Genomic DNA, 20,443 nt, shown 5'->3' on the forward strand with positions numbered 1-20,443 from the left:
CGAAGAGGGAGGAGTCCTTCGGTCCCGTGACCAAAAAAGACTTCTTCGAAGAAAAACAACTTGTAATACTCCGAGCCCAACACCAGGCAGCGGACTGTGCCAAACATGTGAATCTGCAGCGACTAATGCCACGAACAGATGTACACTGGGTAAGTGACATTTTCATTATTCATCTAGAGACTGACAAGGTATTGGCTAAACCACCAGCAGCTGTAACAGACGCACTTCCAAAAATGAAGAAACCATTTGAAGAGGAGATCATGAGGATAAACCTACCTAATGTCCCTAAGAAAAAATTCAAGGATAGGGGCACTAGTCCTATCCTTTTCCCACCAACTCCACCACCTCTTCCCGTCCCTACACCTCTCTCGTTCTCTCTCTCCTCCACTTTTGCCTCCTGTATTACCACCACCTGCAATATGACCTGCTCATACACACTCACCTAGAGGTAGAGAGCGGGAGAGAGGTAGAGTTGTAGAGGGGTAGAGGTAGAGAGAGAGGTAATGGTGTAGAGAGCGGGGTAGAGGTAGATAGGTGTTCAGGTGTATAGATAGAGAGGGAGGTAGAGGTAGCGAGGGATAGAGGTAGAGAGAGGAAGTGGGAGAAGTGTTGAGACCTAGTGGGAGAGGTGTAGAGAGGTAGCGGGAGAGGTAGAAAGAGGGGGTAGAGGTAGAGAGAGGTAGAGGTGGAGAGGTAGAGGGAGATGGAGGGGTAGAGAGGGGGTAGAGGTGTAGAGCAGTAGATCGGTAGAGATAGAGAGGTACAGGTAGATAGAGATAGGGAGGTAGAGAGATGGGTAGAGCTAGAGAGGAGGAAAGAGGTAAAGGTGTAGAGAGGTAGATGGAGGTAGAGGTATATAGAGGTAGAGGGAGGTAGAGAGGTGGAAAGAGGTAGAGAGAGGTAGAAGATAGAGCTTATAGAGAGAGGTAGAGGGAGAGAGGTGTAGAGAGGTAAAGGTGTAGGGAGTGAGGTGGAAAGGTAGTGGTGTAGAGAGGCAGAAGTAGACAGACAGGGATAGAAAGAGTGGGCTTAAAGGTGGAGAGGGGTAGAGGGAGGGGTGTAGAGAGTTAGAGGTTTATAGAGGTAGCAACGTAGAGAGGGGTAGAGGTAGAGAAAGAGAGGGAGATATAGAGAGTTAGAGGTGTAAGGAGGTAGAAAGGTAGAGGTGTAAGGAGGTATAAAGGTAGAGGTGTAGAGACGTCAAGATAAAGAGATGTAAAGGTGTAGAGGTAGAAAGAGTGGGTAGAGGTAGAGAGAAAGGGGTAGAGGTAGAGAGATAGATGAAAGACGTTGAAGTGTAAAGAGGGGGAGAGGCAGAGGGAGAGAGAGGGGTAGAGGTGTAGAGGGGTAGAGGTGTAGAGGGGTAGAGGTGTAGAGAGGTAGAGGTGCAGAGAGGTAAAGAGGTAGAGAGAGAGGTAGAAGTAGAGAGAGAGGTAGAAGTAGAGAGAGAGGTATAGAGGTTGGTGTAGAGAGGATGGGGTAGAGAGGTGAGGTAGAGAGAAAGAGATATCCAAGAACAAAGCGCAATAACAAATGAAACCTGAAATCTTCAGTGCCTTTCTAAACATGGTGTTTTCAGTGGTGCGGTGGGAACACATTGCTATGGACAAAAATAACACCAAGGCTGCAGTGCCCAGGAGTGAGGAGGGGCCATCACACACTGTAACAGGAGGAAGCGTGGACATAGTGTGATGGCTAACGAAAATGTTCACTTAGTTGAAATCGCCTGGGAGAAAACTAAGCAAACAAAGGAGGGATATTTAGAAAAAATCACCAATAAAAAGGAAGCATTTAAGGTGAGTACAACAAAGAACGGATGGCAATAGTGAGCATGATTAAATTCCTTGGACTGAATGCAGCATGTCTTGCAGATAGCTCATGCGCGCTAGCTAAGCTCGACCTAACAACAGCAAGGTTCATACAAGGACCTGTATTCCAGGGGGGCCTAATACAAACCACAATACAAAAACAATAGAGAAAGAGGTCATGGTTCCGCCTCCAAAACCACCACGCCTACTAAGCAGTGACAAACTAAGCCTCCCCCACAACATATAACACCAGTAGGGGATTGCTACAACAGTACCACCAACACTAGGCACAAATTAGCACTGATCAGTTGCTCCCTTCTATTATCATGGGCGAGTACTGTTTAGAGCTCACATCTATCCCACCCCCAATACCACCAGAAATACAAAATGCCACCAGAACATCTTTCACTCCTCCAGGAGGAAGTGCAGTCTCTGCTTCAAAAAGGGGCTAATGAGTTGTCCCAAAATAGTATCAAGGACACGGGGTCTACTCCCTGTGCTTCCAAAAAAGACAGGGTGGTAAGTCCTATTCCAGACCTCAAACCACTCAACAAGTACATCTCCTCAGAAAACTTTCACATGGTCACACTACAGGATGTGAATCCAATTGCTACCATAAGGAGATTTAATGACAGCCATAGAGCTGAAAGACGCCTATTTTCACATTTCCATACATCCTACACACCGCCTCTATCTATTTTCAGGTCAACAGCCAACACTACCAACTCAAGGTATTACCATTTGGGGTCACTACAGCTCCACAAGCAATCACCAAATGCCTTGCAGTAGTAGCAACTCATTTCCGAAGAGGGGGGCACACATCTGTTCTCAAATCTAGATGACTGGCTCATCAAACGTCCCACCAGTCAATAATGGCTACAGGACACACAAAGTCGATTTTACAACAAAAATTTCAAAATCCCACCTCCATCCTTTACAAAGTGTAACCTTTCTTAGTGTCTGATTATGCTCAGTTACCGCCAAAGCCTCTAACCCATTCCAGACGGTGCAAAAAATTGAAGCTAGTGTTGCGCTAGTTTCAACCAAATCATCATGTCACAGTGAAGACTGTCATGAGTCTTTCCAGGATAATGGTGGCATCCATATCCATTGTACCAAATGCCTTTTACTTATGCTCCCCCTTCAATACACTCTTCAATCACAGTGGTCTCAAGCGGAGAGGCATCTACAAGATCTAGTGTTGGGTGGGCCAGCCATCGACCCATTGCTCTTTGCAGTGGTGGAACAGTAATAATCTGTTGTCCCTTCAAATCCCCCATTCTGAAAATAACCATTACCAGAGATGCATTCCTGCAGGGTTAGGGTCACCTATGCAGAACCTCACAATATGCGGACTGTGGTTGCCAACTCAGAAACAATTTCACATCAACCATCTTGAGCGTCCAGCAATGCTTCTAGCTCTGAAAGCGCCTTAGGCCCATCTTCACAACGAAGTAGTCCTGCAGTGTACTATATTAAAAAAAAAATAGGGGCGCACACTCTCTCTACAGCTCTCCCTACAGCTCTCCCTTATAGCTTAGCGCACATGGCATTGGGTCATACATCACATAATCCACCTCCTAGCAGAATACCTACCAGGGGTAGACAAGGACTTTGCAGATATGCTCAGCAAAAGGCATCATCAGAATGCATCAGCAAGACGAGTAGGTAATCACCACAACACTTTACCAATCATATTTCAAATGGTGGGGAACCCCAGAGATAGACCTCTTTGCAACACATCAGAATGGAAAATGCCAAAGCTTCACCTCCAGGTTTCCTCATCCCCAATCCAAGGGCAACATCCTATAGATGAAACAGTCAGGGATATTTGCTTATGGTTTCCCCTTTCCCGCTCTTTCCGTTTGTGGTTCAAAGGATCACACAAACATCCCTCACACTAATCCTAATAGCCCAACATGGGCACCGCAATCATGGTTCACGACCCTACTGCAACACTCTGTAGTGCCACATCAGAAGTTACCTCTCTGGCCACAGCTTCTTACCCAAGAACAAGACAGGGTAATACATCCAAATCCCTAAAAGCTCAGTCTGACGATTTGGCTCCTGAGGTCTTATAATTTGGACACCTTATCCTCACAAAGGAATGCATGAACATCCTAAAACAAGCACATAGACCAAATACACAAGCATGTTATGCAGCCAAGTGAAAAAGATTTGTACATTACGGGCTCACCAAACAAATCTAACCACTATCGCCAATGGTACAAGATCTCTTTGGTTACCTCTTTCATTTACAAGCAAGCCTTGCATATATATCAATTAGGATACATTTGGCAGCTCTCGCTGCTTACATGCAAAACAGGCAACACAGGTCACTTTTTAAAGCCCCAGTCATCAAAGCTTTTATGGAAGATATAAAGAGTCATTCCATCTTCCACACCACCAGCACCAGTTTGGAACCTTAATATCGTCCTCAATGAGCCTTTCCGTTTTTGTGACCTACTGTTCCTCACAAGGAAGATAGGCTTTTTGGTGGCTATCACATTCCTTACAAGAATGTGACTTGCAATCACTCACATTGGAAGAACCTTTCAAGTATATCCATCTGAGTTAGTACTCCATACTAACCCAAAGTGTCTCACTTAAGTTGTATCACCTTTCTACACAAACCAAACAATAGAACTACCAGTTTTCTTCCCTAAACCAGATTCTGTAGCAGAAAGAGCTCTCCACACCATAGATGTTAAAAGAGCAGTCATATATTACATTGAAAGAACAACTCTTGTGTTTCATTCGCAAAGCACAACAAGCTTCCTCTGTATCCAAAGCTGCAATAGCCCAAAGGATAGTTAGATGTATTCAGACGCAAAGCGAACACTTCCTACAACTCCAAGAGCTCATTCTACACCCAAGAATGGAGCTTCAATGGCCTTTTTAGGAAACATTCCACTGGCAGACATTTGTAAAGCAGCTACATGGAATAACCCACATACATTCACAAAACACTATTGTGTTGATGTCTTAGCTAATCAACAGGCTAGTGTGAACCAAGTTGTGTTACAAACAATTTTTCAAGCTTCTGCGTCACCACTAGCTAACCACCACTTTGAGGAGCACTGCTTTACAGTTAATGCTAAGCATATGCATCTATTGCCAACACATGCTACGAATGCAATATGTTACTTACCCTGTAAGCATCTATTCGTAGTGTGTAGTGCAATAGATTCATATGAACCCACACTCCTCCCTGAATGAAAGCTACTGGTTTGCATACTTATTTACTAATGCTTTCTTATAATCTTTACTTGAATGCTCATCATTTCTCTCACTATATTACTCCTATCCCATGCTCAGCACATGAGCTAAAAAGACAATCTAACAAAGGAGGCAATGATCATGTGCAACACAGACTATAGGAGGAGTCATTATACCACATAGCTCGAAAAACTTCTTAGAAGAAAAACAAGTAGCAGAAGTCCAAACCCAACACTAAATGGCAGGTGTGTGCTAAGCATGTGAATGAATGGCACTACACGCTTCGAATAGATCAGTGGTTCCCAACCTTTTGACTTCTGTGGACCCCCATTTTATCAATACTGGAGCCCGGGGACCCCCACTGAATCATTATTGGAACATGGGGACCCCCAAGGAGTCATTACTGATAGCTGGGACCTAATATTATTACATTTTTTAAGCAGCCGCGGACTCCCAGGGGTCCCCGGCCCACAGGTTCTGGAATAGATGCTTAAGAGGGTAAGTAACATATTCCTTTTTAGTGACTCAAGCTCTTTAATAAAGAAAGTAGCTGCAGTGTAGCTACAGAGAGAATCAACCTTTAAGTTCAACCTTAAAGGAAGGGTGAGAGGAGTTAAGAAGGCAGTATGCTGTTTTTACTTATTATGATTTTAACAGAATTATGGTTCATTGTACTGTGTAGCAAAATGTGAGCCAGCTGTAAGCTAGCCTCCTCCTCCCATCATAGACCACCATATTCAAGAAAGATATATAAGATAACTTTTATTGGGAGAGTTACGCCATGAAACCCGTTGCTGGAGAAATGCTGAAGTACAGAATTCCAACTAAAGGTCATATGGCATTAAAGGTGTGCGGCAATCCTTATTATGGATCAGCATAAGATACATTTATACACTTGTTCTGTTAATCTGATAGTTATTATTCAGGTGGGCAATAGCCTGGTCATGGTTGTGTGATGGATCTTGATTGGGCTTTATCTAACCTTTGTCCTATTGCACATATTATTTTTCTCACTTCTTTGTAACCTTTTCTATTATTCCTACTCGTTTTGTGTGGAGAACAGAGAGAACACAATATAATAAATTATTGAATTAAAATGCAAATACTTGGGATGGACGAGCATCATATCATCTTCGATATTGAGATTCTTGGATAGATTTTGGTTGATCCTAACATAATTACTTGAGCAAGCATAACTCAGTGGAGAGGGGTGAAGAGCTACCTGCCATTTTTTCTCAGAAAGTCGTAGTTTCCTTTTGGGGCTCATAAAAACATACCAGGTGTGGCTCTTATAATTTGAGGGTCAGAAACGACAAGCTTGCCAACATGGAGGCTATACCCTTGTGGGGACTTCACTGCATGGAATCTCAAAAATGTTTGCATACACATTTTTATGGCCCTCGGGCACTCCAAAACGTTCTAAGTTATGTTAAATCGTCTTGTACGTTATTCTGGTTGGATAAGATTTTTGCTATTCACTTTCATTACAACTCTAGCCAACGCATGTTTTGTTACTCGTCAGATATCCCATTGACTTCTTCAGGGCTATTAAGGTTGCAACATACAAATCTATAAGGGTTAAAAGCCAATATTCTTATTAGCAGTCACAAGTCAGATTTGGAGTTAAAATCACTGTCCGTGAGTTTACCAGAGAGTAGAGAGCACTCAAAATGTGTCCACGTCAAGCACAAGTGTGTGTCCTGGTTTTCTACAGCTGTGCCATATTTATTAGGTCCGTATCCCTTTTGCACATACATATTAAACCAGAGACATCAAGAGATATTGTGCAATCCTCCTCAGTTCTATGAAAGGTCCAATTGATGTAAGTTAAGGGCTTAACAGATATGAAGACTATACGCCCAATACTTTGCCATCACAAAACCCTAATCATGTAGCATAATTCCCACTACAGTATACAGTACAGTATAAATACAGTATAATTAGCTGATTTAACAGCTCATTGTTACATGCAGAGCAATATAAAACCTGTATACTTGTCGTGCCTTGGATCTGAAGCCGGAAGTAGGTATTTCAGTATCTCTTTAGCCACTGGTCCATATATAAAACCAGGCCACTGAATTCTTACTCGCCTGTCTTACATATGTCACTCTGTGGAGCGCGAAGTGGTCGCCTTTCATTCAGCTCTGTTTTTACTACACAAAACTGTGAACAATATTTTAGGATATATTATGGGAAGTACAAGGAAGGCTACTATCATGGGTTCTCCTCTACTTCCTTCAAAACGGAACTTACAAAGTCGCTTTGACGTGTAACATTATTACAGTTACCATGTTTATTAAAAACTCCAGAGAATGGAAAATTTCCTTTTCCGGGTAGTTAATATGAGTTTCAGAAAAGGTAACAATTGAGCACAAAATTTGTTAGTCTGCACAAACTGGATGGCTCTTCATCTCTCGGCCCTTTGCTTTCTTCCTCACTCCAATGTATTCAGTGCCCGTACAGTCGTTAACATACAGCAAATCCTTTGTAGTCTGCAACATAATAAAAACACACAAAAGCCATTCCTCATATGTCAAAACCTACTGTTTGAAATATATTGTGAGATGCTGCACACAGTGGATATTTGTAATGTTTATGAAGTCAGGCAAGGTACCTAAGATGTAAAACTAGTGTTATAAATAAGTAACTTTCTGTTTTTTATGCAATAAGGTACACTTATTTATTTATTCTGTTGGTTAAAATGGATGACTAAAATGTTTGAAGATCAAAAGGTTGTACAGCAGTGACATCCTTTACAGTCTTTCGATCTTCAAACATTTTAGCCATCCATTCATTTATTGTGTACTATGCCAGTTTACAGCAAAGAGAATGAATAAATGCACAGCACTGAACTTCCATCAAATAAAAAGTGTTTTTTTTTCCAGTGTAGCTTAATCAATATTGCTATATGTAGTATCCTTATACTACCTGTGGATGTGATCAAATGGTTGGCAGTACCCAAGATGAACAGCTCCTACTTCCTGAGTTGCTTTTAGTTGTTGGTGATTTGTGATGTTTCTGTAAGACGCCAGTGATGAAATATTAATGAGATGAATGCCTGATTTAATTTCACTTTGTGTGCTTCAGTGTCGAGAGTTCAGAAGAGCCAGTGTATGAAAGCCTGGAGGAGTTCCACGTGTTTGTTCTTGCTCACGTACTGAAGAGGCCTATTGTGGTGGTGGCTGACACGATGCTAAGGGACTCTGGGGGAGAGGGTAAGTTGGTTAGACAGCCATTTTCCAGTCAACTACATTCTTAATCTGGTTTTATTCACTGTATCCTTTATTTTGTACTTGTTTCTCTAAATAATATGTTTAATTGTATGGTTTGTTTTTAAAACATCTACTACAAACTGCAACATAATGGAAACCTTCTATGCGGTCATCCACACACCACTCGTACAAGGGTACTCTCATGCTTCCCTCCTTCCTAACTGTTGATGATTTGCCAGAAGTTAGAAGAAGCACAGGACAAAATGTTCTCGCAAACATGCTCCCATTTAGGAGACTCTGTTATAGTGTCCCTCTTGAAGTGAGAACTGCAACCCCTTAATTGTATGCACTTTTGAGGGAGGATGCACAAAGCAGTTTCTCTTGCACGTCCCTATTTTTGGGTTGTGCTTTTTTCCACTCTCCCCTTTTGAACAGACCAATTCTTTTTTTTTGCACTTGTTTGTTTCTTTGGCTATTCTTGCCCCCCCTCTGCTACACAGTCTCTTCCAACAAGCTTCAAATAAGGCATTGCATGAAGGAAGCTTTTCCATTGACTGATAATCTCTCAGTGCTTGCTTCTCATGTTTAGTGTATCTTCAAGTGGAATCTTGTATTGTGTGCACTGGCAGTTATCTGACATCACTGTGAAACCATTTTCCATCTACATCCAAGAAGAGGTCAGAACAAAAGGAGACACTAGGACTTTATCTAAAGATGAATACCATCATACATGTCAGTACCCCTTAAAGGGGAAAGTACCAAGTCATGATGCATGTTTACCTGAAATACCAGACCAACTGTTCATGTCTGTGCCCGTCCAGAGAGTTATGCATCTTCGTCCTTCTGCCTTAGAACTCCAAGTTATGCATCTTCGTCCTTCTGCCTTAGAACTCCACCAGACCGTGATGGACATTCTGTGTTGTAGACAGTTCACTAAATCCCTTACTTTTGAGGTGGTGGCCGGTCTCTTTAACGGCTCCATTTACAAATAAATCGATAAGTTGTACATTGTACTATGAATTCTGAAAACACATTTTTCTGATTTAGAGTTGTGAAAATAACACTCCAAAATAGAATTAAATAATGTTTGCAAATTCATATCAGAACTTCCATTGGCCGCAGAGTTTTGCTAGTGGTGGATTTTCCCACTTCTTCCTCTGAAAAAGTACAACATGACGAAAATAGACAAAAGAAATAGGAGATCGCAGATTTTAATCAACACCGCCGACTTGAGTTATAGGGATAACATTTTCACACACAAAAAAATCTTCCATTAAGATTAAGTGACCTAATAAGGTACTCTACATCTTCTCATTAGTAATTCCTATTTCAGCCCTCTAAAGCCGTTACCTAACACACCAGCAAGAGAAAAAGTAGAAAATGCCTTACAGTGCTTTCCAGGCTTAATTTACTTCTTTTGACCGGAGTCCAACATTCTTTTCAGATTTTACTCTTAACCTTCTCTGCAATAGCTTTCAGGTTCCTTCTCTATTTCCAACTTATTATCAGGTATCAAGACCAGGGCTTTTTTTATTGTGATTCAGAACAATGTAAACACTGCTCCTGATATCCACGTTTTTGTTAACACTGTTCCCCAGTGAGTGCTACATACCCATTGTTAACTTTAGGGGGATGACCTACAATTAACTCACAAATTGACGAGGGGTGTAACAGATGTAGTAATGTAATCAATTTATGCCAGTTTCTAGATGTTCTGGCATCGCGATTTATAAAAGAAATAACTGTGTGGTAGCCCTAAGTCTATATAATCCACCGATTATAGACATACTCTGTCCATTTGTTTTCTCCCTTTTTTGTGACTTACAGTTATGGTGACCACCACCCACCTGATCAGTATGGCCACTGTTTCTAGCCCTAGCTCTGTGTATAAACTAACCCGTTTTGACATTTGTGGCCTTGTTTTGATTCCATTGACTGGAGACATTGTCTATAAGGACCTGGAATTAGGTGGTCACCCTACGTATCAAAAAAGCTCTCTCTTACATGCATTCTTATGCCTAACATACTCAAACTCTACCTATTTACATTATGCATACATACAGGATTAATATGGCATCTTTGCCTAATTTAAGAGATTTCCAAACTTCTCTTGCCTGTGGGTTGCTTGTATGAGAGCAATTAAGGTTCTAGTTAACTCCAGCGAGGTTAATATTTTACCTTGATTGCCTTTCATTTAGGAGACAGTTAAGATTCAAACTAGCTATTATAATGGCCCCTACTTGATTTATTAGAATAACACATACTTTTCATTTGTTGTGTCCAGCGATCAGAGGCTGCTTTGGTTTTGATAGAGGTGATAGAGACATTTTTTGTTCTGTCTGCTGTAAACTTAACAAAATAACTTTGCTCAGCCTGGGGTTCTGCCCCTCCTAAGAGCTCACTACCATTTAATGTGGTCTCTGCACTTGAATCTAGATGTCATCTCCCTGTAGTTCCAGAAAAGCGTTCCTAGTTAATTCCACTACATACTTTCTGTAATGTTAACTCTCAACTCCGTCCTGCACTCAAAAAGATGTAGATTAGACATCCTTGCTCAATTTCTAAGTCCATTATTTTTTTACCTCAAAGGCAATCAGTTGTTCACATTGATTTGATTGTCTGCAAAGTACAGCAGTCTTGTTCAACGGCATTTAACCCAATAATTTTGTTTTCTAAGTCTGTCGTTTAGGTTTGATACTTGTTGACATATTTCTTACTGCAAGCTTTTCAAATCTGTTTGTTTTGGCCTGACCAGCCTCAACCAAGACATAAATATAAACTATTGTTGGTTGTGGATAGGTCAAAACAAAAGAGGATCTATTGCCAGACTTACTAACTTGGAGTTTGGAGAGCAAAAACTGTGAGGAGTTCAAACCTTCAACTTGTATTCTGCAGAGACATGACCCCAACAAAGATACATCACACTTTTTCTGTTGCATGAAATTCAGCCCACTTGCTCTAATGCATTAATATCCAGAGTCCCTAAGAAAACTTTCTAAACACACCAGTCAGCTTTCATTACAAAGGCATAAACATCCTGATTTTTGTTTTATGTCTGGCAAATCTAGAACCACACTGGATGAAGAGGTTTCCACTTTCTAGAGTCCCAACAGCTGAAGACCCAAAAAGAAAGTCAAAAATATTTTTGTACAACAATAAGATAGCTATTAATTGAGGACTATGTTTTAGAAAAAGTATAACATCAATGTGCTTGGCATGTCCCATTTCATGCCAGAAAACCGTAAGGATTCAATCAGGATTGTTGGTGGAAATGTAAATTCTTCTGAAGAAAACAATAGCTGTCCGTTACATGAGTGCAACTGTTTCTACAGTCTACACTAGTCTATATACTAGCTGTGATTAGAACATACTGAACCATCCTCAGTGTTCTGCACAGATACTGGATGTTTTAGTTTTTTGATATTTAAGCTAATATAACTTATGGTTTTCTGATCAACACCCTTTCTTTGGATCTCTCAGATTGTCAATTGCCTGGCATGAGTAGGTCATTGAGTCCTGTGTTTAATTTTCATTGTTGCATTTTTTTTGCTGTTATAATGCAGAAATACACCTATCAGCATGCAAAGTAAATAAGGATTCACATTGCCAGTAACTTTGGATTTAAATTAGTAAAAAATTGTTTTTTATCTAGGGTCATTCACCTACATTGGTACAGCATGGTTAACAGTGCAAGCTTTGCTAACATTAAGAACCATATATGGTCCTTGGCAACTGTTGCAGTGCACACATACATCCGGCACACAAGGTAGACACAACATGTGCACTTATTCTAACATATGCTGCAGCTCTCTCAAGTTTCCCTCACAAATATGGACAGTTACAGCTAAGCAAATCAGTGGATGATGCCTTTGTTTTCAGACTAAATAGAGCACAGGCAGGAGTGCTTTCAGTCGTCACATAAGTTAACTCTGAGACAGCAGCAGCCGAGTCACTGGACACACCAGTGACCAAAGAGCTCTTGTATCTTGAGAAGCAGCAGTGTTAAACACCAGAGAGAGGAATTCGGGATCAGGGCCTGACTGCACTCAAATCCCCCTGGATCTCTTGGTGCCTTTCCACTCAGCCAGTCACAATATGCTACTCATAGGCTTGAAATTGTACACAGCTTTCAGTAATACCATGCTATGCTGCTTGACATCACTCTTGAAAACTGGACCCAGCAAGTCAAGGTTCAGACTCATCTGTATGAAACAATTGCATAAAGCGTGGGGTCCTACTGTATTCAGCACTTTCACAAATTCTGTTAAACTTGTACATGATCCCATTAACATGCATTATTGATATTTATCAAACAGGCCAAAAAGTTTTAAATTGCCTGAAAAATATCAAACACTGGAAAACTCAAACTTAGCACAACTTCAACAGTGAGAAAACAAACTTAGATCCCCCTTCTGGATCACAGCTAGTTGTGATGGCCCACTCCCACACCAATCCAGAAGCACATACTTTTGATGTGTTGTGTGACAGTGACCTATCCTTCATACCTCAAGTAAATAGAAACACTCAAATGCATTTTACCTTTGGTTGTTCTGTGGAATCCTCCCTCTGCTGACTTTGGACATACAATAGCCATGATTCTTTGATGGCCACTTCACAGCTAGACTACTGGGTTGTCCAAAAAAGTCTTGCAAATCTTCAATGCTCCCCAAACAACTTTTAATTTGCTTATAACCTAAGGGTCTTTAATCATGTCTTTCCTTCATCAAAATACTTCACTGGTAGCCCATCAAAAAAGAAATGCAGTTCAAGATACTATGCTTGATACATAAGGCATTGCATGGCAATGTTCAGGTTATCAAGAAAGGATTAGTCATCCTTGCCTTCTCCCTAAGAATCCAAGGCCAGTCAACCACAGGTCTTTGCTCTAAAACCATATACATTGAAATGATGCAGCTGCAAATAACTGCATATTTACAGTTCTGTTTTGTAGAACAGCCTCCTAGCGCACTTAAAATGTGAGAAATATTTCTTGAAGTATAGGCGAGGACTGAAGAGTCATTTCTCCTGGTCAAATTAAAGTCAAAATCTCACCACTATTTGGTCATCGGGGTAAGACATCACTGTATAGAATTTTTCAAAATATTATCACACGCACTTTAATCCTGTCAGATGCCCAAGATCTGATCCTTCACATGTTTTTTTGTTGTATAAAGGTCAATGCTCGAAGTTCAAAGTTTTATGAAGCATACTAGCTTGCTCTCATGCCACTGCTGCAGCCATAATTCCTTTCATACTAACCACTTTTACACAGTTTCCAGCTGCTTGAAGAATACAGAAATAAAAAATCTAGTAAACAAGATTAGGAAGCATATGTTATAGATTTATAACTTGTTATTCCTGTGCATCTGTTATAACTGCATTTGAGAGGAAGCCCGGTTTTGTAGGCACCCAAGGCCAGGTTCCCTCACTTTAACTTTCAGAATATTTAAAAAGAAATGCTTACACTGTGGTTAACAGTCAGTCATATCTGATAGAGACTTCTAGTTTTAGACTGTCTTTACCAGATAAGGCGTTATTGAAGGTAAGTAACTTGTTCATCCTTCCTAGTACAGGTGTGGCCACCCTCAGATACAGCACAGGATTAGATGGTTTCCGGGTACTGATTGAGATGAAGGACAAAGTGAATTGTTGGGCACTCAAGTTTTGATGTGCCTCCTCCACCACACCCCTTTTACCTGCTGCCTCTCTTGAGCTTTATTTTAAATGAAGTTTCGGATTTATAACCACCATAACGTAGCCTGGTTATTGGGTGGAGGCTGGTTATTCAACCTAAAACGGAAGGAGATTTGTTTCAAAGGACTTCTTTGCCAGTAATAATCCCGAATGGTTTCCAGTGTTAAAACTCTCCATGCTTCAGTATGCAGACGTTCCATCATCATAAATTTGAATTTTAAGGAGCACAGCTTATTTAGGATTCAAGTAAAAGTGTTGCCATCTCCTGTGAGTGCTTACCTTTTTTATTGCCATAAAAGCTGTTTTTCTTTAATGGAACTTTTAAATTCTTTTCTTTAAGCTTGCCAACATGTCTTAATTCTAAAATATTGTTTGTAACTAAATATGCTTTTTACTGTATTTCCTCTTGTTTCCTTTGTAGCATTTGCTCCGATTCCTTTTGGCGGTATCTATCTTCCTCTTGAAGTCCCAGCTAACAAATGCCACCGTTCTCCTCTGGTGTTAGCCTATGATCAAGCACATTTCTCTGCACTGGTATCCATGGAGCAAAAAGAGAGTCCAAAAGAACAAGGTATTATGGTTACATTGTTTAGAGTTGTTAATTATTAATTGTAGATAATATTTGCATATAATGCTATTTGGACTTAGTGAGGACTCGATGTGAATGGTTATGTAGTGGTGGATTTGGCTTTTCTTTATTTTGTACACCCAAGTTGCTGGTGCAGCGTTTATGTAGTTCATTGCACATTCCTAAGATGGAAGTCAAACATGGAATCACTTTAGTGATATTTAATGTTTATGTAGTGACAGACTTTGAGTCAAAGCCCGAGGATTGTTCATGTACCTCTCCGTGCATATTCATGTCTGCCTCTTCAAATTCCTAGCTATTAGCATTTCTTGTATTGGTGAGGACCAACCAGCCGCCACCCAACATTATATACAGGTTTTAAGCACTGCTGTTGCACAACCACTTTACCTCAAGTCTTTTCCAGTCAAAGTAGGATTGAACTTTCAGTTCTTTTACTTACTCCAGTATTGGAACTTTAATAGATTCACATGCTTGAATCATTCCCAGTCGTCAAGATGGGAGTCCCCAGTGTATTACAATAGCAATGTAATGATAACTGAAGTGTATACAGGCCTAAGACCTGCCACATTAGTAGTCTATTCTTGTCTATTTGAGGGGGAAAAAAACAGTTTCAGCACTGCTCAGTCACACCTTTCAGAAATCAATTCTGGTACTTTTTCTCCTCATAATATTGCTATTACTAGTCAAGGGCTACCAAGTCTCCTCTCTGGTCTGCGCTACGCCTAATTTCTGTATTTTTTGCCGTGTCTGACAAAGAAAGGAAGAGCCTCTTCAGGGCCTGCGATAGCTGTGGAAAGAAAAGGCTTCACTTTGAGGACCCCCCACAAAGACTGCATATATTGCCTTTAACCAGACCATTCTGCTAAGGATTGGAAGGTATGCAGGACATTGTCTAACAAGACCCTTAGGACAGGGAGGGCAGGCTGCTTATTTGGCTCCAGAAATTAAAAACTAGGAAAAATCCTGTTTCTGGTTCTGACAGTGACGATTCTAATATATCCTCCAGAAAAACAAAAGAGGGATAGATCAACTCAAGCTGGTCATATGGAGGACCAGCTTAAAAAAGCTTTAAAAAAGACTAAACATGAGTCTTGCAAAGCTCACAGCCCTTCAAGTTCTCCTCACAGGAGGTCTGTATCCTCCCACAGAGAAAGAAGAGAACATTCTGCTTCTTCAGAACGTAGTAAAAAAGTGTCTTCTGAGCCTCCTGCACCACCTCCAACGACTAAGCATTCTTTCAAGAAGCCATCTTTCAAACTGACGACTACATTGTCAACAAAATTGCAGATAACTACAGCGACAAAGAACGTGTGCACTGCATCATCGACAACCTCTACAACAATGGCAGTCTATACAGCATGCAGTACTTCCATTGTGCACACCACGACAACACCGTTGTCGATGGCCCCTCTTTCAGGTTGTCGACGCTAAAAATAACTGTCTCCTCACCTCCGTCAATGAATCTGACAATGAAACCATCGTCCTCGATGACACCCTTACCGCCGCCAACTGCTCCGTCGACTAGACACAACAGCCATTACTGCCAACAATGACAGCCTAGACGATACTGTTGACGGCTCCGTTGACGACACCATCAATGGTGAAGATTGTAGAGAAACCTGGAAAATTGAAATCCCTGACACCGTCACACACCTCCCCTAGTAAAGTGTCACCTTTAATTCCTTCTCATCTTTTAAAGGACGATGACTTGGATGGGGAAGGAACATTTGGTACAGTCCTTCTGAACTACAGGTAAAGTGTCAGGATTTGAACAACGACAATCTGTATGATCCTCAATCCTTTTATTCTCCTGAGGATCAGTATTCATACCAGGGACAGATGTTCCCTATGCCAGGTTCCCTTATTTCAGACCTGCAGTTAATGCTGGCGGACTATAGGAAGGGATTTCCACCAATCGAATCTGAAGGCCAGCAGGCATCTATACTTTCACCCTGGCCACCTTGTTCCTCACCTGTTAGGCCTCGGGTATTGCCATTGGATGTACCCCCACATACACCTCTTTCTGTTCCACCACAAGACCCTTTAACATCCGATGATGACAGGGAGTAGGGAGAGTTGCCAGATCCTATTGCGGAGTGGGATGACTATCAAATACCTTCACCATCTTCCCCAGTAGACTCTCCACCAGGTGACACTGGTGGATTCCACAGTTTGTTGGAGCGGGCAGCAAAGAGATTTGCACTACCTATGCCTACAAAGCAGATGGACTGCTTTCTCTATGACTTTAAGGAACCCTTTCAAAAAAGTGTAGGATCGATGCACATACTGGACTACAAAGGGAATGAGGGATTGAAGGTAATGAAAAATCCTGCTACTGTTATTGCGGTATTGTCCCCCTTGGATAAAAAATATAAGGCCCCAGGCGACGCCCCACCATGCCTGACTGGACACCCCAAGCCGGACTCTATTTTCACTCAGACAGCAGAGTGCAGATCTAGAAATCCTTCAGCTCCAATCTCTGCTCCCTCTGATAAAGAAGGAAGAAGGCTTCGTAATATAGGAAAGCGCTTCTCCTTGATGGCCTCTCTTACAGTAAGGGTGTCAAACTTATTAGCTGTAATAGGCAGATAAGAGAGGCAGCTATGGGAGATGTTGCTCCTTAACCACCTTCCAGAGGATTTGACAGCAGAAGCAATCAAGATACTACAGGAAGGGGAAAGGGCTTCCGCTGAAGTCATCGACTGTTCTTTTAGACCTGAAATGCAGAACAAAATTCTCGATTTACCTTTTGATGGAGAATTGCTATTTAGGAAACATATTGATGATGCCCTACACGCAATAAAAGGTTACTCCAGTATTGGAACTTTCATAGATTCACATGCTTGAATCATTCCCTGTCGTCGAGATGGGAGTTCTCGGTACCTTAAAAAAGACAATGTCCCATAGACATAACATCTGTAACAAACAAATTCTCTTCATTTTAGCAACCCATCCAAGTCTTTATGTAAAAAGGACCAAACTTGAACCTCAACCAATCAGAGAGTACCACCCTTTAGAACCCTCTTGAGAGAAGCTCCAGCACCTCAGATTTTCTATTGCACATCGTGCTAGGGAGTCTCCTCTGAGCTCTGCTCAGTTTGTTCTTGTGAGAGAAGATTTTCTCAATATATCTGAATTCCTTTTGCTTATTGGGTGTCTGATTTACACTCATACCTTCTGGAGCCTGTTATACCAGCAGGATGTCGGACAGGGAGAGGAAAAGTCTCTTTAGAGCCTACAGCACTTATGGGAAGAAAAGGCTCCATTCAGAAGACCCTCATACAGAGTGTATATATTGCCTCTACCCTGAACACTCTGCTGCTGATTGTAAGGTATGTCGTACCTTTTCATCAAAGACTTTGAAAGATAGAGAGGGGAGGCTGTTAAAATGGCTCCAAAAGCTTAAAACAAGTCTCAGACTATGACAGTGAGGAGTCTTTGTGGTCTTCTAGGAAGTCACAAAAGAGGCATTGATCACCTCAATCTGAAAAGGGTTCAAGACAACCCTTAAAGACTTTTAAAAAGACCTCACAGTCATCTAAATCCAGCCATCGGCCTTAACATCGAAGGAGGTCCCAAAATCCTCCTCAGAGCCTTATACACCTCCTCCAAAGGTGTTGACGACGTTTAGAAAGCCTAATTCAGCCTCTGAAGATAGACCGTCGATGACGATTCCACCGTCGACGAGGTCATCGTCGTCAACGAGGACGTACACAGCAGCTACATCAGCGGTGATGACAACGACGGTAACCTGACTGGTGATGGTGACTTCTTCCTCGTCTACGACGTCTACGTCAACGGTAACAAAATCAAGACCGTTGACGCTGAAGATCAGAACGTCGTCAACAACACCGTCAACGGGGAGCACTTGGATTGCCGGAGACGACTTCGTCAACAGTACCGTCGTCGACACCGTTGATGTAGAAGAAGAAAATGCAGTCTGTGTTTGGAAGGGGAAATTTTACTCCAGGGGCTACTTCCCCAAGTAAGATTACTCCGATGGGCCATTCGGGGCAGCCCATAGCCCTTTGCAGCTTCATGTAAAGTGCCAAGAGGATGATGAAGAATATTATCAGCAATATTATTCTCCTCAGCAGCAACAGACTTGTATTCCGGAGGAGATGGTTTGTGTTCCGAGTTCCCTTATATCTGATCTGCAGTCTTTGTTGTCAGATTACAAAAGGAGATTTCCGTCAGTGCCGCAGCCGGACATTCAGACGGTGCCTCTTCCATCCATACCTTCCACTCCAGTGCCACAGCCTAGAGCATCCGCTAGATTGGCCAGAAGTACCCCGCAAAGGTCCTTCATACCGGTTACGGACTCTTCGGATGAAGAGAGAGAAGGGAAATTGCAGGACAACTCGGATTGGGCCAATTATATATTGCAGACACCCTCTTCTCCGTCGCCTTCCCCTGTGGATTCTCCCCCTGGCGATATTGGGGGTTTCCATAATTTGCTTGAGAGGGCGGCAAAGAGATTTGGGATACCCATGCCATCCAAACAGATGAATTGTTTTTTATACGACGTCAAGGAGCCGTACCTATAGTTGGATACATCTGGGAGGAAGGTCTCAAAGTAATGAGAAATCCAGCTACAGTAACTGCAGTCTTGTCCAGGTTGGACAAAAAGTATATGGCCCCAGAGGACACCCCAGCGTGTCTTGTTACCCGAAACCGGACTCCGTTAAAAACCCAGGCAGCGCAGAGGTGTTCTAAAAAACCATCAACGCCACTTTCAGCTCCTCTGGACAAAGAGGGTAGAAGAATAGACAACATTGGGAAGCGTTTCCCTTCCATGTCTGGCCTCATAGTGAGGGCAGCAAATTTGTTGGCAATCCTGGGGAGGTACGGACAGACAGCTGTAGGCTGATATTGCCCCTTATCTGGATCACGTCTCAGAAGGCTCTAAGGCAGAAGTAAAGAAGATCCTTTTGGAGGGTGAGCGCACCTCAGCTGAGGTGATTGACTGCGCTATGGATATTGCAACAACAGCTTTTCGGCAACTAGCTGGCGGAGCAGTGCTGCGGCGTCAGGGTTGGTTAAGAGCAACATCCTTCCGTCCGGAGGTTCAGAACAAAGTGTTGGACCTCCCTTTTGATGGAGAAGCATTGTTCAGCAAGCATGTGGATGAAGCCTTGCAGGCTATAACAACAGATACAAACACCACAAGGTCCTTAGGGACACTTCAATTTAAGAAAGTTCCTTTTCACGCTTCCAGTGGTCGGGAAGTCTCAACATATCGAGGGGGTTATCAGAGTTTTCGTTACCCCTCCTATACTACATAGCAGTTTCGGCCTCAGTATGCCCAAAGGCAACCACCTCAGGCGTCATATTCCAGACCCCCTCCTATCGGGAGACCGCGTCAGGGTAAAGAAGCAGCCACATGTCAACGACAACTTTCAGGCTCTGGCTACAGCCTTGCCACAGAGCAGGAAGATAGGAGGAAGGATATAACACTTCTACAAGAAGTGGGAGCAAAATATATCAGACCAGTGGGTCTTAAACATTGTTCGATTTGGTCATACTTTAGAGTTCGTTCAACGCCTACCTTTTTGTCCTCCTCGTACCTTCGTGCAGAAGCATCTAAAACAACTCTGGCTGGAGGTTGTGACCATGCTCAGAAAGGGAGCAATAGAGAGAGTTCCTTTTTGGGAGAAAGGCAAAGGTTTTTACTCCTGCTTCTTCCTGGTACGCAAAAACTGGGAATCTTGGCATCCCATTCTAGATCTCAGGGGCCTAAACAAGTATCTCAAACGCCAAACCTTTTGCATGGTCACATTGCAAGATATTCTTCTCCACATCAACCACAGAGATTGTATGACGTCTCTGGATCTGCAGGACACATGCTTTCATATTCCAATTTATCTTTGTTTTGTGGTAGCCGGCAGCCATTTCCAATTCAAAGTCCTTCCTTTAGGCTT

The 20,443-nt window shown here is 42.1% G+C and overlaps 1 protein-coding gene across 4 annotated transcripts in view; it reads left to right on the plus strand.

The window, feature by feature from the left end:
- Positions 1–20,443, plus strand: part of OTUD7B (OTU deubiquitinase 7B) — a 196,782-nt gene that overhangs the window by 155,336 nt on the left and 21,003 nt on the right. For all 4 annotated transcript variants that reach the window (XM_069218229.1, XM_069218228.1, XM_069218230.1 and 1 more), the window contains 2 exons: positions 8,115–8,242; positions 14,355–14,504. In XM_069218229.1, coding sequence (XP_069074330.1) covers positions 8,115–8,242; positions 14,355–14,504 — 278 coding nt within the window. The remainder of the gene's footprint in view (positions 1–8,114; positions 8,243–14,354; positions 14,505–20,443) is intronic.

This window comes from Pleurodeles waltl, chromosome 12 (assembly GCF_031143425.1).
Source record: "Pleurodeles waltl isolate 20211129_DDA chromosome 12, aPleWal1.hap1.20221129, whole genome shotgun sequence".
Taxonomy (NCBI): domain Eukaryota; kingdom Metazoa; phylum Chordata; class Amphibia; order Caudata; family Salamandridae; genus Pleurodeles; species Pleurodeles waltl.